This window comes from Stylophora pistillata, chromosome 10 (assembly GCF_964205215.1).
Source record: "Stylophora pistillata chromosome 10, jaStyPist1.2, whole genome shotgun sequence".
NCBI classification, from domain to species: Eukaryota; Metazoa; Cnidaria; class Anthozoa; order Scleractinia; family Pocilloporidae; genus Stylophora; species Stylophora pistillata.
In genome coordinates this window covers 17630544-17657256 of record NC_142528.1, presented here as the reverse complement: position 1 = coordinate 17657256, position 26713 = coordinate 17630544, and the positions used below count along the sequence as shown (strand labels likewise).

At 38.4% G+C, this 26713-nt stretch overlaps 2 protein-coding genes and 1 long non-coding RNA gene across 3 annotated transcripts; 1 reads left to right on the top strand and 2 right to left on the bottom strand.

Annotated features, from left to right (window-relative positions):
* Positions 1-425: 425 nt before the first annotated feature.
* On the top strand, positions 426-25971 carry LOC148722073 (uncharacterized). Its single transcript, XR_015992481.1, has 3 exons — positions 426-572; positions 775-877; positions 24023-25971. It is a non-coding gene; the product is annotated as an uncharacterized LOC148722073 (long non-coding RNA).
* LOC148722075 (zinc finger protein 862-like) lies at positions 9310-11071 on the bottom strand. The gene is made up of 4 exons (XM_088736083.1): positions 10813-11071; positions 10470-10709; positions 10229-10355; positions 9310-10102 (listed from the first exon to the last, which is right to left on the bottom strand). Exons 1-4 carry the CDS (start codon positions 11069-11071, stop codon positions 9448-9450), a joined length of 1281 nt encoding a protein of 426 aa, XP_088592209.1. The 3' UTR covers positions 9310-9447.
* LOC148722074 (zinc finger protein 862-like) lies at positions 10702-12947 on the bottom strand. Its single transcript, XM_088736075.1, has one exon. It carries the CDS (start codon positions 12506-12508, stop codon positions 11231-11233), a length of 1278 nt encoding a protein of 425 aa, XP_088592201.1. The 5' UTR covers positions 12509-12947; the 3' UTR covers positions 10702-11230.
* Positions 25972-26713: the final 742 nt, after the last annotated feature.

The following is a 26713-nucleotide window of genomic DNA, read 5'->3' as shown; positions in this document are numbered from 1 at the left end:
ACGTGTGCGGGTCAAATTTAAATGCTGGTAGACGAACAAAAGGAGCTAATGAGATATCTATTGTTTACTTCCACCAGCATGGTGGCAGTGAGGTAAAGTGCGAACAACCTACTTCGATCTCAAATTTAAGGCCACAAATAAAGACAGTTTCCATTGGAGAAAGGAAATAAAAATCTCAAAAATTCTTGTATTGTGATGAAAACATGAAATAATTTTGAGGAATGCTCCCGCTGTTCACTGCTTTAGAGTAGCTGTAGCTCAAGCTGACTTAACTCTAAGAGTTCTACATCACACGACGGTTGATTGACAAATGGTCCATTGGGACCTAAGGCTCCTTTTATAGCGCGCCTTCGTGTTTAAGTTCCCAAGTTGAGCTCCCCTCAGTTAGTTATTAATAAAGTGGGACGACCGCTGACACAATAAAATCATACTGCGGGAGGGGGTCACAGAGTCCACGTGGAATATTCGCGACCCAGTATGAAAAGTTCAGTTCAGGCTGACCTTGCTAGAGGAGTGTTTCTTTCACTGAGTAATTGCAATCTGCCAGTAGTTCTAAACTTCAATATAGCAGGGTAAGTTACATTTCGTAAAGGAAAATTTCGTTACTTAGTTCATAGCTCGTCTTACACAATCATGCGGCGGCAACGCGAAGGTGCGATAGAATATTGCTGTGAACATCAAACATGCATGGTCCTTAATAGCTTTCCAAATCTCTGTGTAACCACTATTTCTAACCATTTTTCAACTTGTTTGTCATAATATTGTATGGTTAAGGTTCCTGGAGTTATGGAAGGAGGATATTCGGTCAAGTGCTCGCGGTTTGGACGCAGATTGGTCACACCAGAAATCACGCTTTACAGGATGAATCCTACTAAAGGTTTGCGAACCACTTTCGTTACGTTAATGGTGTCAAAGTTTCAAACATTCTGTTATTCTAGTGCACTATTCAGATCAGTGTTTGAGAAATATGTATAAAAAGTGTTGACAGTCTGTTGTTTGGTTCACTGCTAAGAATATTTTATTAGTTTGAAGCTAATTCTCCCTCAAGTATACCTGCGACGTAGTGACACTGATGTAAAGACCGTAACAAAAGACAGAAAATCGCAAGAAGTCCTCAGGTTTGCTGAGGTAAAGAATTAACCTAAATTTTGAAAATAACGATCGTTGCATACTATTGTTGTCACAATAGTACTTTTCGCGATAAAATGTACTATTTTGAACATGGGTCAAGCTCTAGCAAAGCACACAGAGTATTGCCTATTTCGTACGGCCAGTGTGGTTGTAGTTTAATTTAGTGGCTTGTTTGACCTCCTTTTCTAACGGAAATATTTCATGGTTAAAAAGCAATTATTTCTTAGCTCATTCAATAAACATGAATTAACTTTTGTTGGTCTAATCATTCAAACTCGACCAGCCTAATGTTACATATTGTAAAGAAACTTACACATGGTATAATCTTGTCATAGTTTTGGTTTAAAATGATATCACATTGAGCGTAAAATCAAAGGACTTTATGACTTTGTAATTATTCTTCCATAAGTGATGGACGAGAGGAAAATCAAGCATGATGTTGCATGTAGCAAACAAAGCACTGCAAGTTGTGTTTCAATATCAAAATGGGGAATACAAGTTCTCTCATCTTCCCTATTTCTTCTGGGGTTGGCAACTTCTTGTTACTAACTCCACAAATGTTGTGGCCTTTGAGCTCATATGTGTACGTTTAGGGCTGAAATATGTGCTGTACTAATTAAACTGCAAAGTATGGTGGTCCACATGTACAGGGGTCAGCTGCAAACAAATACATATTGGTGCCAATGAACATATGTAGATGAAAACAAGTATATATTGATGCAAAAAGAATAAAACATTATGTAAAACTAATAAATGTTGCTTTAAATTAGTAAAAGCTCAGACAAATGAGAGTGAACATAATGGAAAATTAATGAATGCTGCTGCAAACAAATAAATGTTATTGCATCAAACAAATAAAAGTAAAAGGTGCTGCAAGTAGGTAGAAGTTGCTGCAAACAAAAACTAAAAAACCTCTGTGCTGTGTTTGTGGTTTTGCTTTGCTTATCTTGATAATGTTAAAGATCATTGGAGTAGCCATCATGTACGGCATTCAAGGCATGACACAGTCTCAGGAGTGCCAGATGTCTTGTTCTTTTTACCCGAGTATTCAGGAGCTACTGACTGTCTCACACTTCTGACACAAGCTGAAGTCAATGAATGGATGAGCATTGTGAGCTCCCACAAGATACAGAGGAATATGCAGAATATTTTGAATATGTTATGAGGAACAGGAATTGTCCAATCAATTTAAAAGAAGCTTTTGATTTGTTCCAATATTAATTTTTATTCACCTATAACAAGTTTAATCCAATGCTTAACGTAATCTATGGTACCAATTTAAACTTTCTGCAAAAATGGAGTACTAAATGTTTGTCAAGAAAATCATTGTTGTGATGGAAACAATCACTGAATTAGGAATAACAGTAAATGATAGATAATAATGAAATGTCGTGGTCCTTTAATTTTTTTTGTTAAGAAATCTAAGTCCGCAATGTTGGTAATTTATATAAACAGTTTCTCTGTTTTCTTTGAAAATCATGAGCTTGATATTATTTAGTGTCATTACTTCCTTTATTTCAAAAGTTGAATCCAATACAGCTAGAAGGTGTTGAAGTTCTTGGTGTGGCAAAATGAACCATAGCTTTTTGTTGTGTTCTGTAATGACCAGTATGCAGACATTCTATATTATACAGTGTGGGGAAATTTTCCAAAATCTGGGAAACACACCACATGATTTGCAATCTCCTATTATGTTAAATGTGTTAGGGTTAACTTTTTTAAGGAACGAAACACATTAAGTTTTGTTGGTGGCCTGCATATGCCCATGACTTTACATCAAACTGTTACCATCCATGAAGCCATTATTATTGTCAAAATCAGGCAGTGGTCTTTCAAATGCAGCTGAATGTTCTGCACTTAAGTCTTTGGATTGATAAGGTACCTATCATTCTATGAGACCTTTCACCTTTTAGGTTTTTGAACAAGCATGTTGTTGACATCTAGTGTATCAATATATTCCTCTTACAGGCCAAGCTTTATTGAACCTGTTTCATCTTGAATTGTACCCTCTTGCTTCTTCAGCTGACGTTTACTGTGAGTGTAGATCACTTTGGGTGGAGAAATAGCTACTTAGCTCATAAATTGATGGGTTGGTTTGGTGTCAAATTTTAAAGAGATGTTACTGGAAGAGCGTCAGAGCAATCAAGCTCTTTATATATTGGATAGTCACTTTCATCAAGAGAGATTGGTTTTCATTGTGGTATTATTTTGAATCATGAGGTCATCTTATTGACAATCAAATGAGTACTTGAAGTTTGTCATTTTGATTTGGCTTTTGGTCACTTGTAGAGTGGTTGGGTACTGTGTTTACTGTAATTACAGAAGAATATTTGGCAAAAGACATGAAAAAAAGACAATAATAAACTATCATGTTACACACATGCTCTTTGCAGCCTATTTCCAGATTTACTGAATAACAATTGGTAGCAATAGCTTGCATCAATTGTAGACACACAACACTGGTGGAGAGTATTGCAATCATTAAAACGTTGACATGCCCAGTTATAGTGATGCACAAAGTAAAACAGGAAAAAACTAGCTTAAAAAAGCGGAAACTCTTCTGGTTCATGAACAGATTACACAAGCATCTGTAAATAACGTTAAGAACTTTTAAAACAAACAGCAAGTTTTTCTACATACTAATTAGCGTGTCCCTGTTTAGCTACCTTTTTGTAGATAGATAGCTTTATTTAAAAAATCCAATGCAGCCAAAAGGCTGGATTACAGACTGTACAAATGTTTACTTAATACAATTACAAAAAGAATGAAAAACTAAATAAAAAAAGGCTAAAAATACCATATATGTATATATATTAAAATTCATGAACGAGAGAGCAAAAATACTATTGATATATATTATTAGATATATTATACATAATGAAATTGAAGAAATAGCCGAATTATACATGATAAAGCCATTAGGAAATAGCTGTGTTGTACGTGATAAAACTATTCTTTAGTTAATTTTTTCTGCAAAAAAAGATATGTTAAAAGTGCGCTTTCTCCTTAAGGCTATGTTACTGAGATTACATGACGGTAAAAGGCCATGTAATTTGTGGCAGCTGTTGTCTTTGATCTCACTGAATAGGCACTGCGTCAGCAATTGGCACCGTTGGTAGAGGGTGGCAATATTGCACTCTTTAAGAGCTTCTTGGTAGCCTAAATGTGGGAAAATTATCTAAGTGTACAGCATTGAATTTTCTCCAGCTCTTCAGAGAGATACTTGGGTAGACCATAGTGGAAAACTTGGCAAGTGTATTCAGACATGGGCTGGATTGTGATGGTACCTGTCAATGACCTTTTGACAATCCTGTCACAGCTGTTCCTGCTATGTTGACAACTGGAAAAATTTTAAACGTTATTTGTTTGATCTTGTCTATTATTACCTGATCCTAGGGAAGCTTGTTTCGAATTCCCCTCGTGTTTTTTCCATCTAATTCATCCAGTTATAAGAAATGCCACACAAACTGTACTGCAAAACTTTTTCAGAAGTGGATCTCGATTGCTGTAAAAGAAAGATTCTCTTTGGTATGTCCACCCCTGATGTAGTTGATTTATACAAAGATGAACTGGATGGTGGACTTGGTTGGACCTCAACGGTTTTTGACAGGGGGCGAGCTGATTCTGTTGTGCCACTGATAACCGAAATTAGTGTGTCAAACTGCTTCATCATTTGTTTCTGTTGCTCCCATCACGTACCTTGTTACCGTAGATGAGACATTTGAGCATATGCTCAGTAAGCAAATCACTGGGCACTATGATCCAACTCTCTATCAGAGAATGACAGCATATAGAAGACACCATAGCTGTCAGATTACTCTACTTAGACTCGTAGAAGACTCGTAGAAGACTGGAAATAAGCTGTTGACAGAAAGGAACTGGTGTACATACTGTCTACTGACTTGAGTAAAGCCTTTGACTCTCTTAGCCATTCTCTAATCGTAAAGAAACTTGAGGCCTATGGCACTGGAAAAAAATTTCTCAACCCTCTTATATCATACTTTGACAATAGGCTCGATAGAGTGAAAATAAAAGGAGTGACAAGTGACTGGAAAAGGATTGTGCTTGGCTGCTCGCAAGGCTCCTCCTTTGGCCCCCTTCTGTGGAATTTGTTCCAAAACGATATGTCATTCCATATAAATAATGCTAATTTGAGCATGTATGCCGACGACCATCAGATGTATATCATGGGGAAGAAGCATGACGTTGTCGCGCAAAGTATCAAGATACATGGAGAGAGAGCTCTATCCTGGTACAAGAACAACTATCTCTCAACCAACCCAGAAAAGTTCCAGCTATTAACGATCAACCCGAGAAATGTTGACAAAGACAATGATAATCAAACTTTTTCTGTCGATGGTCATACTATTAAGAGAATTGGGGAAATACGGCTTTTAGGGGTTCAAATCAATGAAAAATTGAGTTTTACTAGTCATATCAGTGATCTATGCTCTAAGGCCAGTCAAAAAGTAGGGGTCCCAGTGCGGCTATGCAATTTGATACCCTGTAATGCTAAAGTATCACTTTACAGGTCTTCAACCTACTGCCATCTAGTATGGCACTTTTGTAATGCATCAGATCGGAGAAAGCTTGAGTGGATTCAGGAGCGAGCAGTTAGGGCGGTGTACAAAACTAAATCAGCTTCCTATCAAGAACTGCTAAGTCGCGCCAAAGTACCGACATTGTACAATCGGCACCTACAAGACATTGCCACTTTGATGTTTAAAGTTGAGCACAGTCTCGTACCTGAGAATATTTCTGACTTATTTAATATAAAGAACACTCAGTATAATTTGCGGAACAGTGACTTTGAACTGCCAAGATTCGAAACTGTAAGATTTGGTAGGAATTCTGTTAAATATATGGGACCTCTCATCTGGTCGAAGTTACCAAGACACTTTAGAATGATAGAAACTCTAAATTTGTTCAAGAAGAACATAAGAAAAGTCAACCTTTCAACTCTCGTTGAAATTTAAAACAATTAAATAGCTTTATAATCTTTTAATTATCTACTGTAAATATCTATTATCTACATATTTAAATGTATTTGACTTTTAAATGTTTTAGTGTCCCCCATTAGCTTATAGCTAAAAACATAGACACTTAAAGTTTTTCATTCATTTCATTCATTCTACAATAAGCTGGAAACATGAAATGATTTGTGAATGGCCATTGCGCTCCATGCCACAGAGCGCCACGTACACGGACAACATTTGTGTGCTGGTGACAGAACTGGTGGCAGTTGTGTTTGTACTGATGGCAGTGGTGTCTGATGAAGGTGCTGAAGATGGTTCTTTAGGTGATTTGAAATCTTGTAAAGTAGACTTGTAATGCTTGGTTTGGCTTCTGCGCTCGAGGTTTTCATGATCATAAGTTCCTGCCAACTGGTTTGCACCTTTTATTACTCTTCTTACGTGTGTTTTGTGTCCACTACGAATTCGTCTGGATTTAACAAGGCTCAGCGACATAACGACGACTCTTCCCAATTATTATCTTTGTACAAATCCAGTATTCACGGACGGAAATCAATGCTTTAATAGCTGGGAATACCAGAATGTGATGGCTCGACAATACTTGTTCTTTGGTCAAGTCTTCAAACACTCCTATTACAAAGTTTTGCTTGCCATCCGGCTTGAAGGACCATGTGAAAACTTTAATCTGGTACTCTCTACAGGTTAAGTGCCATATGTAAAAACAGCGTACAATTCTTGAACACAACAACACTAGAACTCAATGAAAACTTGGCGAACTGCCATAAGCACGTTACATCTCTCTCTCACTTGCGGGGGGTCTCATACCCCAAAGATACATGGGAAAAATCTCTGACACGCACATACATACACATACATAGGTTAGCTGACCACTCCTTATGGGGGCTTTTCAGGGGTAATTCCCACCCATCCCACCCCAGGGGAGGACATCCACTACACAGTAATCTTGTGCATGGGAAATTAACGTCTCCTACCCCTAACCCTGCAGGAGACGGGGCCTACAGTTTCTTCGTCCTTATCCGAGAAGACTAGAATATCTATCCATTTCTTGATTATAGAAAGGTAGCAATTTCTCCTCACTTATTTTTAGACGACGAGTATTGGTCCAGAGACCATGAGTATTAGTAGATTTCAATTTTCTCCGATATGTCAGATTCTGGGTTGCCCAACTTGGGTGACACTTTTCACTAGAATTGTTTGTTGTTTTGCTTTGTTGATTGTGATAATGTTTAAGGGTATCCATGTAGGCATGACACAGTCTTAGGAGTGCAAGAATGATGTCTTGTTCTTTATGCCTGATTATTCAGGATCTACTTACTGTCTCATACCTGTAACACAAGCTGAAGTTGATGAATGGCTGAGCATTGTGAACTTCTATAACATACAGAGGAATATGCAGAATATTTTGAATATGTTTTGAAGCACAAGAATAGTCCAACTTGTGTAAAAGAAACTTTTGCTTTGTTTTTTTTTTTATTTACTTGCAACAACTGTGGTCCAATGCTTAACATAATCTATTGTATCAATTTAAACTATCAGTTGAAAAATAAAGTACTAAACATTCATCAAGAAAATTAATGTTGTGATGTAAACAATCGTTGAATTAGGAATGACAGTAAATGACAGATAATAACAGTGTCCTGATCCTTTAATTTTTTTTGATAGGAAATCAAAGTTCAGGATGTCGTTTATCACTCTACTGACAAGACTTTATACTCAATGTCAATATATTCAATAACAATCTCTGTTTTCTTTGAAAATCATGAGCTTGATATTATTTGGTGTCATCACCTCCTTTATTTCAAAAGTTGAATGCAATATGGCTAGAAGGTGTTGAGGTTGTTGGTGTGGCAAAGTGAACCATAGATTTTTGTTATCTTCACTAATGACCTGTATACAGAGATTCCATATTATATAGTATAGGGCAAATTTCCAAAAGGTGGGAAAGCACCACATGACTTGCAATCACTCATTATGTTAGTTCTGTAAGGGACAACTCTCTTTAAGGGATGAAACACGTGAAATTTTGTTGGTGGCCTGCATATGCCCATGACTTAACATCAAACTGCTACTGTTCATGAGGCCATAATTATCATCAAAATCAGCCAGTGGTCTTCCAAATGTAGCTGATTGTTCTGAACAGAAGTCTTTGGATTTTCAAGGTACCTATCACTCTATGAGACCTTGTACCTCAAGACTTTAAACAAGCATGTTGTGTTGACATCCAGTGTATTGATCTATTCCTCCTGCAGGCCAAGCTTTATTGAAACTGTTTCATCTCCAATTTTACCCTCTTGCTTCTGCTGACTTTTACTTTGAGTGTAGATCACTTTGGGTGGAGAAATAGCTACTTAGCCCATAAATTGAGGGGTTGGTCTGGCATCAAATCTTAGAGAGATGTCACTATAAGAGCTATTAAGCTCTATTGTACAGTCACTTTCATCAGGAGAGATTGGTTTTCATTGTGGTATTTGAATCATGAGATCATCTAATTGACAATCAAACAAGTACTTGAAGTTTGTCATTTTGATTTGGCTTTTGGTCACTTGTACTGTGTTAACTGCGATTACAGAAGAATATTTGACAAAAGACATAAAAAACGACAATAAAAGAAACTGTCATGTGACACGTATCCTATTCAGAACCTATTTTCAGATTTGCTGAATAACAAGTGGTAGCAGTAGCTTTGGATGGATTGTAGACACGTGCCTGTGGAGGGCATTGTATTCCTTAAAATGGTGATATGCCCTGTTATACTGATGCACAAAGTAACTAAAAAAAGTTAATTTAAAAAAGAGAAAGCTCTTCTGGTTCATTAGCAAATTATGCAATCATCTGTAAATAATGTCAAGAACTTCTAAAACACCGTCAATTGAAACTCAAATCTGGCAACAAAATAACTCAAAGAAAATAGCAACACAGGGCTAAAAATTAACTCCAGTGCTTGGTGGCCAGTTGGGCCAGTTAACTTGAATTCTTAGTCGCCCATCCCAAAAAGAAGTAGCCCAGGATTTCCTTTTGTTTAAAATGAAACACTCGAATAAATGCCCTATGGCCTTTAACGGAGCATTAACTAACAACACAAAAAGGAATTGCTCCCCCCACCTCCCAGTAATGCCATTCCAGCCATTCATGATAAGATGTGTTGGATGTTTTTGTTTTTTAAAGTAAATAAAGTAAACTGCAATAAAGTAACTTTAACAATTTATTTGCACTTGTTATAAAACACTGTAGAAGACTCGTTTTTTAAAGACATAATTTCTTGCATGCAGTGACTGTGGTTACACTTGTTGATAGGCTTATCCAGAATTGAGAAATACCTGTATTACAAGTATTTCTGGATAAGCCTATCAACAAATTCTTCCTCAAATTCACTGTCATCTGCATCATCTACTCCAGAATCTCTTTCTTCATCTGCATCATCATCTGTGCAACCAATTATTTCATCATGAAGAGCTTCCTCTGGTGAAGCTGAAGGCAGTGCTTCCTCTGAATAAGAGGGTGCCGTTTCTGGATCAAGAATCACACATTCTGCATTAGAGTCGGCTTCTGCAGATGTTCCTGCTACTAGACTTGCAATTGGAACTGCAACACTTGAGGCAGTGGAAACAACAGTGTTATCAGCAGCCACATTCACAACAGCTGTTGAAGACTCTCTTTGACTTGCCCTGTCCTTTAGAAGGGGGCGTCTTGTCCTGACACTTGAGGTGTTCCACAACTCGATGGCAGGCAGAGGGTCGAAGTTCTGTATATCAGCACTCAGAAGTTTGACAGCCAATAAGTCATTTAGATGTTCTTCTGACAAGGTAGAGCGGATGTCACTTTTCAGGATTTTAAGTTGGCTGAACCCTCTTTCAACTTCTGCACTGGAAGCTGGAAGTGCAAGCACAAGATCGATGACTGCCAGAATATTTTGGTGGTTATCAGAATACTTCCTGTTGATGACAGACCAGGTGAGCTTTGGTATGTGTGCAGCCTCACTGTGGAGGAATAAAGAGATTGTTTTAGTCATCCGCCATATTTGACGTACATTTCCAATTAACAGTAAAATGCTTAAACCAGCAAGTAAATTTCTAATTACACTTGCAATTATGTATGAAACTTACTGCTCATCATAAATAGCAGCTTTCAGTGACGTCCATTCACTTTCTACGTTCTCCAGTACAACGTCAGATGATTGTAGAACATCTCCATAGTGCGCCAAGATGACTTGAAGTTCTTGGTCTCCAAAGTCTGAAATGTAATATAATTGTAATTTAATTAAATGTATATAAATGTATAAGTAGCTGACAGATTAAGGAAGCCACAAAATGACAAAACAAAGAGGAATTAAAAGTGTCACAGTACTCTCTATTTCAGCTGTCTTAGCACTGGGCCAGCTGGAGATCTTAGCTATGTGAGTAGCCTGGAAAATGCCCCGTGTTGTGTCAGAAAACTTCTTCTCCAGAGAAGAGATGAGGTCGGTAATAAGTTGACTACGTGCTGCTTTAAAAGCCACATCTGTTCCTTTCAGTGGATGTTCACAGAAGGCGTCCTTGTCATTCACCTTACGCAAATGGGCCCCATCACTATAATCAAAGATAAAGCCTTAGGATTATTTTTGTTAATTGTTGCATGCAATTGCTGTAAGACTGCTAAGCTGTGAAAAGGAATAAGAATCCTACTTGTTTAGAATTGGTTGGGTAAGTACTGTACAACGAGAAAGAAAAAAATACTTGCATGGATTTAATTTTCTTGAGTACAGCAAGAGTGGAATGTACGATTCTGTGGACATCTGACACTGCTGCTGTCTTGTCTTGTTGAGAGGCTGACAGCTTTTTCAGTGGCTCACAGACTTCGAGGAGAAGGTGCATGTAAAGGATTACATCCTTAGAAGACAGAAGCTTCAAGAAACATTTGGCTTTGTTCACTTGAATCTTGTTTGATATTCTGCTGTCTGTCAGAGTCATCTGAAGTTAGATACACAAAACCATCAATTATTTTTGTAAATTTTTCACAAACAAGAATTAATTAATAGTTGTTTTTAGTCCAACTGATTACCAAACAGAACGAAAACATGAACAATGATATTTAGAGTTCTATTCATGCTTGCCTTATGGGTAGGCACATTAAATAAAGATGACAAGTAATGGTAAGTACGCAATGCCAGGATAATTTAAAATACTTATAATGTAAAATCTCAAAAACTTTACCTGTTGAAGGTGAAGTATTATTATGGGATATGAGGAAATAACACTTTCCAGTGCCCTGTGTAGATGTCCCACCCAGCGGGTTCCACCAACTCGTGTGGGAATGCGAACTTTCTTATGGAGGGTATTAGAACACCTCTTAAGCATCGACCGATTCACTGTGCTATTGTGATAAAAGTAGTATAAGCCCATCAGCAATGTAGCAACGACTTTTTCATGGAGACTGTTGGACTTTGAGGCATCCTTGAAAGCCAGCTCCAGCCTGTGAGCGAAGCAGTGGACCACTATCACAGATGGCTGTTCTTTCTGAAGCAAAGCAATGAGGCCATTCCGATGACCAGTCATATTTGAAGCTCCGTCGCAACCTAGCCCAACCAATTTTGAAAAAAAGACATTGCATGGAATCTCAAGATAGTGGGCAACAGCTTTCTTCATGGCACTCAATATTGAAGCAGAGTCACTCCTTTCAACTTGGACACTTGCTGCAAATTTTACCACAGGCATGCCGTCTTCTACATATCTCAGAAAAAACATTTCTTGTTCGCATATAGCTGAATCTGTGGATCCATCACTTAGAACAGAGACGAATTTGGCTGTTTTTACAGCAGAAGCAAGCGACTTTCTTTCTACTTGGGCAATAGCTTTTGTGAACTCCTTTGCTGACTCAGAGTTTCTGTAAGTTTTCCCGAGTTTCAAACCTTTTACTTCATCCAGTTGACAAAGCCAGTTATAGTCAGTGAATGGTCGGTTGTGAATTGCAAGGGCATGACAAGTTTTAAAGAGTTTGGTCAACTTCTCTTTAGTTTCACTGTTTAGGGTAAGCAAGTATTTCACGACTGGTGTTTTACATGGGCGGTTCTTTGCAGCTACAATAGCTTTTGCCGATTTGTGATTACGTGATTTCTCGTGCAACTTTATGGACTCTAACTTAAATTGGCTATTTCCGGTGGCGAAAGTATTCTTGTGACTTACCGTCGCATCCACAGTTGCTGCCTCTTTGCAAATTGAGCAAAACATCGTGTTACTGTTAGCTTCGTAAACAAGCCATGCCCTCCCAACTGTCCAGCTGGTTTGAAATGCTCGCTGCCTTTTCTTGCCGTAACTTTTAGCACTTTCCAAATGATCTTCCTTGGTTTTAACTTTTTTGGGTGGTGGAGGCTCGCAACCTTCAACAAATTTCCACATATTTGTCTGCATTCTGTTTTCACATCTAGGCGAAAAGTATGTTCGAAAAGCGAAAACATGTGTTTCGAAACCATCCCGCACGGAAGTCTGGGGGAGAGTCACGTGGCAATTCCAAAATGGCGCCTTGAATGTGGATCGCTCGTGAAAACACCCGGGTGAAAACGGCTCGGAATTTCCACTTCAAAACTAAAAATTTACTAAAATGGACGATGTTAGAGTCCAGGCAAAAAACGAAGAGAAAGGTAGTCCGATTAAACTACATATTGGGTTTTATTTTTAACTTTGTACTTCTCATAATTTACATTGCATTACAGCTTTTCGAGATTGTACATGTAGTCGCCCATCGGGCGATCAAACTTAAACTTTTGGTCGCCCTAGTCAGTTTTAACTCGCCACTGGCGACCGTGCGACCGTCAATTTTTAGCCCTGCCAACAACGCGAGTATTTTATTCTCATGACACCCTAGCTTATTTTACAGTAGAAAATCAAACTATATAAAATGTTGACAAAAAAAGTTTTCAACAAAAGAACAGCAAGTTTTTCTTTATATTAATTAGCATGTGCCTGTTAGATATCTTTCTGTTGCAAAGATACCCGTCAGTGGCCTTTTGACAATCCTGTCACAGCTGTTCCTGCTGTGTCAATGACAATGGAGAAATTTTTAATATTATTTGTTTGATCTTGTACATTTTTACCCAAACCAAGAGAAGCTTGTTTGCAATCTCCCTTACATTCCATCCACCTAAATCATCCAGTTATAAGAAATGCCATACAAACTGTGCTGCAAAAGTTACTTCAGAGGTAGTAGACCTTGATTATAGTTGGTTCATTGAAAGATGGACTAGATGGAGTGGACCTTGTTGGACCTCAAGCGTTTTTGACAGGGGGCTAGCTGATTCTGTGATGCTACTGATAACTGAAATTAGCATGTCAAACTGCCTTATCATTTGTTTCTGTTGCTCTACAATAAGCTGGAAACATGAAGTGATTTGTGAAGGGTCATTGAGCTCCATGCTACAGAGTGCCACGTACATGGACAACATTTATGTGCTGGTGACAGAACTGCTGGCAGTTGTGTTAGTACTGGTGGCAGTGGTATCTGATGAAGGTGCTGAAGATGGTTCTTTAGGTGATATGAAATCTTGACAGTATTAAGCACAGTGAAGAGCAAGAGCTCATAAAGTTTAAATGAGATACACAGGGTGAACTTTAACATGTTTTAATTACAGTGGGCAATTTAATTCAAGAGGTGGAAGAGCTATTGATAAATGCAATAAAGTTTTTGTGTTAAATATTAATTAAAAAATAATAATAGTATGGGAGATATTGTGTTTTAAATAGTATCCCTGACACTTGTATCCCATCTTGGGGTAGTCGCCCTCTTTTGATAACTTTGATTTTTTAATTGAAGGTGATTTGCAAACATGGAAGGAGATAACTTTCATTAGTGAATTATTATCTATGCTTTGAAGGGCTTTACAGTAAGGATCAACAGTGCAAGTGGCAATTTCATGCACATCTTCCCTCTTGGCCATTGTACATGCGTAAGAGAGGTCTGGTTGTGAAAATTTACTTTTAGAGCTGCTTGAGATTTCTTTCATTCCAAGATCGTATACCGCAGCTGCTGTAAGCCTTGCTTTGACCAAAAACTAACATTTCTGTGTATCAAAATTCTCTCATGACTGTAGAGTGTGGACTTGTCTGCATCTGAATTTGTGTTAGAATATTTTAAAAGTAACTTAGTAAGAGATATATATGCAGACTCAATGTTACTTTTAGCAAAAGAAGATAATCATATAAAAACTGATTGGAAATGCTTTATTGTAACACTTTTAATGAGATTAAAAATCATAAACAAAGGTGTTAACCTTAAAAGAGTAACACCCTTGGGAGAGTGGTCAAATCAGATGTTGTGCAAAGTACTGACTTTAGTAGCTGAGGAAGACAAGATGGGTTCCATAACAGGAGATTGGAAATACTGTCATTTCTCCTGCAACATTAAAAAGATAAAATGACAACTTCTAGCTCCACATTTTTTTGATCTGCCATATCATTATAACAACTAAAACAATAAAAACAGGTTGCATTTTTAGCAAATGCATTTTGCTAGTATGAAGATCTTACAGAAACTTAGCTACCTAATTTTCAATGTAAAACGCATTGCAAACACTGGTACATGAGGGGCAATAGTTAATTGGCTGTAGTAGTCGACAAGCTGCAACCCAAGTTTAAGCAAATAAGTTTGAAAAAAGTTTTCGGAAAGAAACCAAAAGTGGAGTCATGAGAAAGCACTTTTTTATTGGTTGCGAAATTGAATGAACACCCATAGCAACTCACTAACTTTGAAAACTGAGAATGTGTGCATGAAATAGTCATGTACCTAAAAAAACAATTATCAATATGGCAAGATCTAGGACACAATATTATGATGGAGCAGTATCAATGGATTTTCAGTGAGGAAGATCAGTGAAAAAGTTTACCACATTTTTTATAGAATCAAATGCTTATTAGACCTCAATTTTTTTAATGACTATTAAAGTATTAAGATAGATTACTTCTGTCATTGCTGAATGGAGGTTGTAGTTGTTTCTTGCTAAGAATTGAGAGAAGATCAAAATGATACTTGAAAGAGTGATATATGCAAACTGATTGATACTCAAATTATCCCCTAAATTATACAAAATGGTAGTAGCTATCAACTGCATTGCTCTTGTACATGAAAACGTGTTCGTTAGCAAGGCTGGTGCAGATGTGCGCAGAGATGGCCTCAAAAAAACAAAAATTCATTCTTTCATTTGCCCTATCTTGTGTTTCTTGTCCATAGTACAACTCTAAACAAGGATCCTTTTTCGTTCATGTCAACTTACGTGATACTGCTCAACAATCCAGCCCTAGAGATCTCTGGAAACTTGGATTCCGTTAAGAACAAATTGTAGTACATTGTCAAGTGATCTCATTAATCAACTCATCGTGAACTTGATGCAAAGGCATTGCTGGACCTCTGCTTCTTCATGCTTCATTTTGTTTGCCTGATGGTGGAATTATGATATAAGGAAATACACAATTGCAACTTCTCTAACAGCTCCATTTTAGTCTGTTGCTCAAGATCCTAAAGTGTTATACCACCGTACCAAAAACCTAACTGACAGTATTTTCTTCCATTCTTTATTATGTTCTTTTGGTATAGTTACCTAGGTACTAACAGCTGAGAAAATAAAGATTAGAAGCTGTAACGCAGAGACACTTTTTTGAGATACTAAACAAAACCATGACATAACGGAGTGGTTTAAGATCAAAACTGGAGTGAAACAGGGCTGCAACATGTCAGGTTCACTATTTATACTAGTCATGGACTGAGTGATGAGAAATGCATTGAAAGAGGGTAACACCTGAATAAGATGGAAGTTTATGGAACGCCAGGACTGTCTTGTGTCAATTTTCTTTATTATAAGCTATGCTTTTGTCGTTACATGCAGTACGATTGTCATTATATGCAGTGCGATTGTCGTCATATGAAGTGCGTTTGTCGTTATATGCAGTACGTTTGTCGTTATATGCAGTGCGATTGTTGTTTTATGCAGTACGTTGTCGTCACATGCAGTGCGATTGTTGTTACATGTAGTACGGTTGTCGTTATAAGCAGTTTGACTGTCATTGTATGCAGTAGGTATGTCGTTATATCGAACTGTTATGATCTACCCACAATTCAAATCACTCGTATCGGATCCAAGCTCCTCGCAGCCAAATGCCGCCATTTTGTTTGTTTTCGCGGGAAAGTTGAAAGCTAAAAAAGCCAAATGGAGGGCAAAATGGAGTCGATGGCCTGCATCCTCAAACGACTAAAGTTAGGTTATTTAACGGAAATCTTCCAAAGGGAAAAGAATCACTCAAGATATAGTTTCACATGTTATCCATGCATGAAATGAGTCAATTAGGTGTGAATAACGTGGAAGACATGATGAAGTTACGAATGGAATGCTCGACTTTCGGAAACTGTACACCTCGGGATGTGGAGCTCCTTCGTTCATGTTATTGTTAATTTGCTTAAAATCCCGTGGGAGTTTCGTAACCCAGAACTTTTATGAACTTATTAGCATTCTTGTTTTTAACCGCATGTGTTGTAAGTTGCTGGTCAGTTTTAGTTTAATCGTTGTGTATTAAAGGTCGTATCTTAAAAGTTTAGAGTTGCTTTTCGAGTGAAGACACAACAGTTCAATATCCCAAAGTCCGTGCTTGAGTATCATTTAAAAGAAGGATTCAAGATCAAAGATATTGCATCAATGTTGTCCGTGTCAGAAAGCATAGTGTATCGAAGAATGCGAAGTTATGGACTGAGTGCCCTCGATTTCAGTGACATTTGTGATGATGAGCTGGACTATCACTTATCAGAATTATCAAGAATTTCCCTTCTGTGGAGAGGGATTGATGAACTTTCTTCTACGAGAAAGGGGTATCAAAGTTCAAAGAATGAGGCTGAGAGATAGCATTCATCGTGTGGATGAGAAAGGAGTTAGTGAAAGAAAGGATGCATGCAATGTAGGGTATACAATGTGCAGGGTCTAAACCATTTGTGGCATATTGATTCAAACCACAAACTTGTTAGGTGGAACTTTGTTATAACGGATGCAATTGATGGTTACAGTCGACTGCCAGTTGTTTTGAAATGCACAGACAAAAACAAGGCAGCGACTATTCTAAAGTGCTTCTTGGAAGCGGTTGAGTTCTACAGCCTATCAAGCAGAATTCAAACTGGTAAGGGCCGTGAGAACGTTAGTGTTGTTGATTACATGATATAGATGAGGGGAGTCGACAGAGGAAGTGCTATAACGAGTAAGAGCACCCACAATCAAAGAATAAGACTGTGGAGGCATGTCTTCAGAGGTGTCTGGGCATTCTACTATCAGTTATTCTACTTCACTGAAGATGAAGGTATTTTAGACCCCTTGGATAACCTCCATCTGATTGCTCTTCACCATGTATATCTGGCAAAAATCCAAGGAAAACTAGAAATTTGGAGTAGGGCTTGGTCACAGCTCAGAATTTGTGTAGAATTAAAGCACAATGAGATTGACTGTCGTGGCATTGAAGGGTTTATAAATTATGAAGACGTAGAAGATGGCTCTGGAAGGCCAATATTTGACTCCCTTTCTTTTGATGTTTTGAATGATGATTGTAGGCAACGACTGCATTCTGACATACAGCTTTGTAATGACTCTCCGTCCGTGTTCAACCCACCCCCTGAATCACTTATCTAAACTTACTTCCAACTCATTTCCTGCCCTGGGACACTGGACACGTGACTTGTAATGCAAGCCTAAGGAAGTCTTTGGGAAGAGCTGTTTAATGAGCGTGACTTTTCGAACTCTAAGTCTTAACCTTAGCAGGCAATTGGCAGCATGACAGTTGTCTCAGTAACTCTTACACTTGTCATCAGAATCTAAGTCTTACTCTAAGCAATTGACTAGCGGCGGAACAAGACACTCATAATGCAAGGTGAACGACGTCTTAGGGAAGGGCTGTTTTATGAACGTGACTTTTTGAAGTCTAGTTCTTAACCCAAAGTAGACAATACGCGGCGTGATAGTTGTCTTATGATGCAGGGAGATTTCCCATGTGAGGGTTTTAAACGGGAGATAGACGGGTGTTACAGATAGCGTAGCTATAGTAAGGTGTCCAGACTTTGCATGTTCCTTTTCCAATAGTTTATTCCAAGAAATGTCTAAGTCTAAAGTAAGTGTTACAGTTAGTGAACCTCCACCGCAACATGACTATCTAAATCCGTGACCTGAGAAGCGTGACTTCCAACCTGTATTTTGTAGGAAAAACTCTTAAGTGTCGAGAAATTGAAAAGTCTTACAGCATAAAGCCTAGTTGTATCACTTGCTAAAACGCTCTTGGTCCTTTCTAGATACTACACGCGAATTTAATGTTACTCGGCTTTGAAGTCATGCTGACAAGACTAAAAAACGAAAAGAAATCTACGTGAAATAAGAAAGTCAAAGGAAAAAGACTCTTGAACATAGCTGCTTTAGTGTTTTAATGTTAAGTGGTTTGACTTTTTGGAAACGACAATTGTTCGCACGAAAAAGCATGGCTCTTAACTTTGTTTTCAATGCTTCCCACAAAAAAGCGTGGCCTATAGCTTTAAGTTCAAATTGTTTGCAAGAATAAGCTCGGTTTGTAAGTTTGTTCTCAATTTTTCGCACAAAAAAGCGTGGCTTATTGTTCTTAGTTCAATTGTTTGCAAGAGATGGCGTGGCAGCTAATGTTTCGTATAAATGTTGGCATAACAGTGTCCCGTAACTGTATGCAGTGTTCTCATTGTCATCAGTGATCCGTAACTTTTTAATGTGAACTTTGCTGAGCATTCCAGGTTCTTTGTTTCCACAAGTTTGACGCAACAAAGTCTTGGTGTTCCAAAAGCTTAAAGTGAATGACGATTGAGATTCCAGGTTTTTTGTACCCGCAACTTTAACGCAACAAAGGTTTTAATCGCAACTTTCATTCAACGATGGGTGGACTTCCTGTTCCAACATGTAGTGTCAACTATCAAGTTTTTTTGTAGCAGCAGCAACTCTAACGCAACAAACGTTTAACAGACTCAATGAGCAAAGTTCTGAGTCTCTTTGTTACTGAAACTTTGACGCAACGATGGCTGGACTTCCCTTTTCAAAAGCTTAAAGTCAACGATGATTGAGATTCCAGGTTTTTTGTACCCGCAACTTTAACGCAACGAAGGTTTTAATCGCAACTTTCATGCAACGATGGATGGACTTCCTGTTCCAACTGTAATGTCAACTATCAAGTTTTTTTTGTAGCAGCAGCAACAAACGTTTAACAGACTCAAATGAGCAAAGTTCTGACGCTTTGGTACCCCAACTTTGACGTGAAAAATTTATACCATCCAGTGTCTCTTCTTGGGTGTAGCCATTTGCAACGCTTGCTATTGTGTTGACAGCACGCTCAACACTGAGTTGATCTCCTGCAAATAACTGAGTATCAACTTCACCTTTCCCATTTTGTGGCAGATAAGTGTGAAATTTCTGGAGTACAGCCAACATTTCCTCATTTATTATTCCTCGGTTTTGAAAATAACTCCAAGGGGAACCTATAAAGTAACATAAGGCATTTTATCTTTTGATTTGAAGTTACACTAAAGAAATAACCTAATTGAGTAAGATCGTTGTCAAATCTGTAGTTTATAGAAGTATACTTAAAGTTTGTAGTCTAAGAACATTTATTTCATTAACTGCCTTGGCTTACAGCCTGTTCTCATGGTAACAAATGCTTTTTGGAACAATAACCTATTTTATTTTAATAGCCAATCAAACTATGTCACCTATACAGCATTTCACATCTAGTGTTACTAATGCTAGTTAGTCCATACATTACCTTGCTTGACTTTGAAGACATCTCCTTAGAATGTCTATGAGGGATGTGGTTGATACAAACATCTTTTAGTGGAGCTAGCTGTTCAAAGTAATCTGTCAAAATTCTGGATGTCAAAACAATATAATCCATTCTCTGTTTTTCATTATCAGCGATGGTGGGGAGAAACTTGAGATTCTGTACAACAAGAATGTCAGATTTTGCCTTCTTACTATCAAGGTGGTTGCCACTAACTCTGTTCTCTATCATCTTATGGTTTACGCAGTGATAGTCACGGTTCTGTTTGGTTGCTGTCATGTTTCTTCTATGCAAATTCAGGTCGATGTTATCAAAGGAGACAACAAATCCTGGAGGGGATGATTCTTGGTGCTTTTCAATTTCCTTGGCAATGTTAGCTCAGTCTAGAAAAGAGGTTGAAGCACTTTTCTTGTCAAGAAGTAATTCAAGGTGAACATTGGCCTTTGTTATTTCTTTCTTAGCATTTTGAAGCTGTATGTCATGATCCTCTCCCATCTGATCCAGTTTGCTTAGTATACAACTGTTAGATGCAGTTAACTTCAACTTGGATAATCTTTTCAGAGTAGTCTGTAGAAAGATAAGAAGAAAAATGCACACTTCAAAAACATTCTAGAAGTATATATGGCTATTGTGTTCTTGAACTTCTTTACTTTTTTTGTGTTTATAATAATATTACTTATAAACTATATGTTGCTCACCTATTTTACTTGATATAAGCACAATGCAAATAACAAATATATTTATTTATTTATTCACATGACTATTTAATGTTTACTTATTTATATGTTTGTTTTATTATTTATATACTTAATTTACTAAATTATTATGATAGCCACACTTAATTAAGTATTCTTATAATTATTATAAAAGTTCTATTCGATATTGCAGACTTTCCAACTTACTTCTATCGATCCAGTCTTTAATAGTATACCAAGCACAGTTGCTGTAGCATTCATTTCGCAGTTCCTTTGCTTTAAAAGGATCGAACCTGCTAGGGCCATACTGGGGCTCCATGTCTGAACACTTGATTTGCTGGTTGTACTTGCCATCAACAGAAAAGAGTAAAATATGGGCGCTTTCTGTTGCCATTCATCACAAAGGGACTTGAATTCAAACTTCATCAGGTCTTCTTTAGAAGTTTTTCTCAGAAGGGTGGGATTCTTACGAGAACAGAGGATCTTTACTTCTGTTGAAACCTGCATCAGAACCCTTTTAATTACATGTTGCCTGGTTAGTTGGCACTTCATAATTGCGGATGATATGCGCGACGGTTCACCCGAGGCTAATGCTTTTCCAATTCGGCTAAATTCACCGTGTAAGACTTTTCTAATCGCTCGACTAGGATAGTTTATCTTTATCTCTGCTTCGACGTTCTTTGCTGGTGAAGACGTAGGAGTTGAAGTTTTCAGTGGACATAATGGCAGTACGTTTGCTTCAAGAGCATTTGTTGAACACAATGTCAGAGGCTCAAACAATATTTTACTTATAGAAGAGGTAGAACTTTGCACTTCCCTCTCATTTATTTCACGAGAAAGCTTTTGCGATGAAGTACATGGGGTATCATCAAAACTCCGCGATTTCGCTGTTCTCTTTTTGACAACGGCGCTACTCTCTTGTTCAGGTTTATTTAGCCTCTTTAATCTTGTTCTGCTCTCTTTAAACTTTTCGTTAAGTTCCCTTTTAAGTTCTTCGACTTTCTTTCTGGCGTTTTGAAGCTTTTTCAGTTTATCATAACACTGTTTGCAGACATAAACATCTGGATTGTGATTATTAGACAAATTAATCCCGAGTGCGAAGTCAACTAGTCCCTTTAGGTCGACTGAACTCTTCCCAAATATCAGCAATCTCTCTTTCTTGGCGGCTACTTTTGAGCAGAAGAAACAGTTGTCTTTCTCCCCAAGATATATTATTGGTGTTTGACTCGTAGGTTTGTTATAAAACGTTTTGAAAGTGGATCAAACCCTTTCGCTCGAAGAAAATCTACAAACTTACAGCCGTAACAAACCTACGCATGTTGGCGCGAATTCTCGCTAAATCTGATTCGCTGATCGGCTAACAAAAAAAACAATAACCGAATTCTGATTGGCTTATGCATACAATCGAAACGGAATGTGGTACTGCTTGAAGCAGCCGTGTCTGTGAGGCAGCGTTGCGTGACCGAAACGTCACGGCTGCGGGGAGACTAGTTCTGAGATGGCTATATTGGGTCTTGACAACCACTCGAAATTCCAGCTGTGAAGGCGGCTCAAAACATTATCATCATTAGGACTCTGCAAGGGTGGCCCGTAGTTGAGGAGAAAACTGCAAGGAAAGTGTCTATACCCCCCCGTCTTTCTGGTCATGTACCCATTTCCCGATGACGATATAGACTGCGACATCTGCAGAACAAGACAGTAGTTAAGTTTTTACAAGTCGTGCATTTCCTTGGTGAAAAGCCCACAGGAGTCCCTTGATTTACTTCCATAGGTTGGAGGAAGGTCAGGTCGGTCTTCCTGCGCACCCTGGAGAGGGCAGTATAGGCCAGGCCCGGTGGGTACTGTTGGACAAACCAGCCATAGGAGCAGATGTTTTGGGTTCTGCACCTTCGACCTGCAGATTGTTTCCTTGCACACGCAGGAGTGAACTAGTACCTGGTCACGTCGCCCTCTCCTTCCACAGCATGGGTCACTGGATGCACAAACCGACGCTCCCCTTCTGAAAACAGAACGACTAAAGTGGTCCCATGGCCATGTACTAGTGTGGCATCCTGCCCTTTGACTATTCTAGAAGTTTTGTCCCGGTTTTCGTTGATGACTATCTTCATACCACGATAAGCGAGGATGGCATTACCCTGGGCTACTACACCAACAGCAATTTGACTGAGGGGTTGTCGGTATCCGAAGAGCGGCTTGATGACGATCTCGTTAACCCTCTGGGCAGCAGCCCGAGAAACTGTCGTGATTGTTGTCTCTGGGAAGCGTGAAAAGGCGCCAAAGATCTTCTCGTCTTCTAGCTGTCCAGCTGGACACAGTACGACTGCCTCCTGGAAGTCATCAAATTGAGCGTTTGTAGGCTGCATGTATCGGATGAGATCCAGGAAGCGGCTGTACTTTGTATCAAACCACTCTAAACTGTAGGTAGAGTCCATGCTTAACGGTGTTTACCTTCACGAAGGTTCCATCTGCAAAAATCGATACAGTGTTGGTGATCCTTCTTCCCAGAACTGTCTGAAGGGGCTGCTGTTGGCACTTATCTCCAGCTATTACCACTACCGGCTGGGAATTAAGGCAGTTGAAAGTGCTTGCCACCATGTTGAAGGTCTTGGATGAAACCAGGGACGCCTCATCGATGATGACCATATCAAAGCAGTTCAGTGCAAAGTTGACGTCACCTACCTGCTCCGGGAAAGCCGTGTGGATGGTTTCTGTGTAGATAAAGTTATTTTCCGAAAGAGTCAGGATAAATACATTTTTTTCAGGTTAGATTGCTGTTTTTACCCTGAACGTCGTCCAATAAATTTTTGTTGCAGCCTACTAATCTACACAATTTCGAAGGAAAATATTCAGATGCTTCACCATTCCTGGAGGGTCTCCACTCATCGAAGCGTGTACTGTAGCCAATGTAGTGTATTTTCAGTCTCTTGTTGGGTTTGTCAACCTCCGTGACTTCAACATCATGCAATTTTGTATCTTTTCTCTGTGAAATGACCTTTTTAACAGGGGTGTATGCTGAGTATTCGTTGCAGAATCGCTGTGGTTCTCTTATCTCTCTCTTTGGCTTGTCGGCCATTTTGAAAATTTTCTCAGGAGGGCATCTAGGTTAGCGGCCGCGCCAGGCTGGAACCGACAAAAACAAATCTCCATCGCAGTGGGGAAACAGTTTGATATGTCTTTTCGTGTGTTCGTAAGCAAATACGGTTCTCCCTTGAGAGTGAGACATCATGTCTCTCGATTGACCCTTTGAAAACGCTCATCTTAAAACTAACGTTTTCAGCAATTAAAAAAGGAGGCCTAAGGCTAGGCTTTTTAGGCTAGTTTTTTTGTTGACAAAGTTTTTACTTCTTTAGGGAATGATTGATAATGAAGGGTATGAATTTTTAAACTGTCTATTTATCTTGTTTTCACATTTTTTTGTTTCCAGGCTCCGGAACTGAAGAAAAGCTTTTCAAAGAAATTTTACGTCATGAGATAATCGTGAAATATAATCGTAAATGTGTCCTAGGCATTGTCATTGACATTGACATATTAAAATACATATCAATGCACTAGCAAATAAATAGCGAACTTAGGGAGAAATTGTATGCAGTCACTCAATGAGAGTATAGTTCAAAACCACTTTAACATAGCATTGTAGAACGTATTATATAGTATTTTAACGGTTGATATAGACATATTTTTAGTCCCTAAATATTAGTTTAAAATTAAGAATTTGTTCATGCTTAGCGTGCGTATATCGCATTATGGATGCATGCGGGAAGTTTGGATAGCACGAAAAATGCGAGGTTTTTTCTGCTTTGCTTTTTCTGATGGTAGGATAAGGACCTAAAAGGTACATGCCGATAAAAAAAAGGGCAATTCTTCGCTGGTTTCTTCCATATTAAAGAGAAGGAAACTGCATTGCAGCTTAACAAGACGGCAACTCTGCAGCCCCACGTAAAAAAAAGCTCACGTCATATTTATGCACGGGTGTGCGTAAATAAAGATTTTGTTCATAGCGGCTCAAGTACGCCATGAAGGACTTACATAGGGCAAGTACGCACGCTATGTTATAACGGGCAATTATACCATTTTTTGCTGTTTTTGAAAATCCAAGGAGAGGTAGGCAGGCAAGCAAGAAATTGTACAACAAATGTTCCGAAAATTCTAAATCTCAAATCGTCTTCCTAACAGATATTTTTTCCGAAAATTGTCGTTAAGGTGTCCTTGTGACGTATCTATTGTTTATGGTATTCTCTCACAACCGACAGAAAAATACAACTCTTTAACTTGACTACTTTATTTACTGAAGTAACAATTTTAATACGGAGCGATATTGATAACCAATAGAATAAATATCCACTTAACTTAGCTACGGAGTGATACTAACACCTATACAATGACTTTTCCTAGAGCCCTTTAGAGTGGCTTAGAAGTTGACAAGAATAATTGTGAAGAAAAGACTAAATTCTTTTACAATACTGTTTAATCGTAACAGTATTTGGTTGCGAGAGTCGGCACCCTCGATTAGTCCTTTATCACTGGAATAAGCTCCCATCCTTCCTCACCCTTAAACCCTCTTCAAATAAGCACCCACTTTGAATAAGCCACGGAATGAGTCTAAAAAGTTAATCGAGCTCCAGCGGCCCGTTTTCTCTAATGGCCTGGTAACTTTTAGGGGTCGAGATCAACGTTTCAAATCGAACTAATAAGTAGCACCTTGTACGGACGGCCCATACAATCACAAGTCCAAATTTTTCGGCTTTATGGGTTACTACCAATTTTATAATAATGGGGCTCCGCGTGCGTGCGCTGCGAGCTCCTCTATAAAGACTAAAGAGCCTGGGTCCTGACCAACAAACGACTCCATTTTGTTGCATTAACAGAGTTTTTTCACGTAAGATAAAAAGCTATCGAAACTTCTATAACAATGATAAGAATACTTTATTCAAATACATATATGCTCAAAGATATGATACACGAAACATGTTTGAAAAATTTTTGCGAAGGACTCTCCGACCTGTTGGCATTAAATAAATGTATGACCCTTCATAAGAAATATAAAATAATATTGATACCTCCAGTTTAACTTAAGGGAGAGTAGCGTTGAGAACAAAACTCTCATGACTTAATAATCATAGGCATGTCTACACTGAGGTCCAATATTATATGTTTCACTATAAGTACAGGTAAGAGAAATGTACGCCTGAGTAAGTACAGAAAATGCAAACTTGACTTGGCTCTAGGACGAATCAAATGTAATCTGCTAAGTCAAAGCAGTAACATATTTTTGATGTGATACAGTTTGTGTCAATTTGAAACACTATATTTAACTAGACAATCTGCACCTGCAAAAGGTAACATTATTATTAAAAAGATTACTGTCCAGGGAAACTTAATTCAACTCATACATATATATGTATGCAGAAATCGCAACATTTCAAAACACCTATATATAGTGAAAGAAGATTACCCAAGGTTCACGTACCAGAAAAGAGGATTCCATTTGTCAATAAATCCACTGCCTCGAACAATTAAAAAATGTCCACGGGACCATTTCTGCAGGCGTTTTTTTTTTTCACCAGTTTCTTTTTTGCAAGATGTTGGTGCTTCCTCTGCACAGTCAGCTAGTAATGCACCTGAGTTAGCTTGAGATAAAATCTCTTCATTTCCTGTGGTGTGAGCAAGAAAAAATTTTAGGAGAGTTTTTTCCTTTAGGGACTTGTCCCTATTACCCGCGACTGGGGTAATAGGGACAAGCGCAAGAATGGTGGGGTGGCGATTTTTGTTGGGAATCACTTGAAAGTACTCTCTGTTGAAAGGAATGAAGCGTTTGAGTTTATCAGCGTGAAGCTGTTACTGCCCTCAGGACATCATATGCTTGTGGTTGGTGTTTACCATCCACCAAGTTTTAAATACAGTGAATGTGATCTGATTGACTGTATTATAGAACTAACAGATGAATTTTCGGACTGCTTTCCAGATGGTGTTATCCTTCGTGGAGGGGATTTAAATCAGCTTGATTTCTATTCACTTGCAACTTTATCCGGACTAGTTAAATTAGTGGACTTTCTAACTAGGGGTGGTGCTGTACTGGACAACTGCCTGACGAATAAACCTGAGTTGTTTCAAACAC

Excerpts from the sequence above, each read along its gene's own strand:
- LOC148722075 (XM_088736083.1), bottom strand. The coding sequence starts at position 11,071 with ATGACTCTGACAGACAGCAGAATATCAAACAAGATTCAAGTGAACAAA. Across the intron at positions 10,710-10,812 it reads TTTTTCTTTCTCGTTGTACA|GCTTTATCTTTGATTATAGT; the intron begins GTACTTACCCAA and ends AATAATCCTAAG. Across the intron at positions 10,103-10,228 it reads GCTGCTATTTATGATGAGCA|TGAGGCTGCACACATACCAA; the intron begins GTAAGTTTCATA and ends ATTCCTCCACAG.
- LOC148722074 (XM_088736075.1), bottom strand. The coding sequence starts at position 12,508 with ATGCAGACAAATATGTGGAAATTTGTTGAAGGTTGCGAGCCTCCACCA.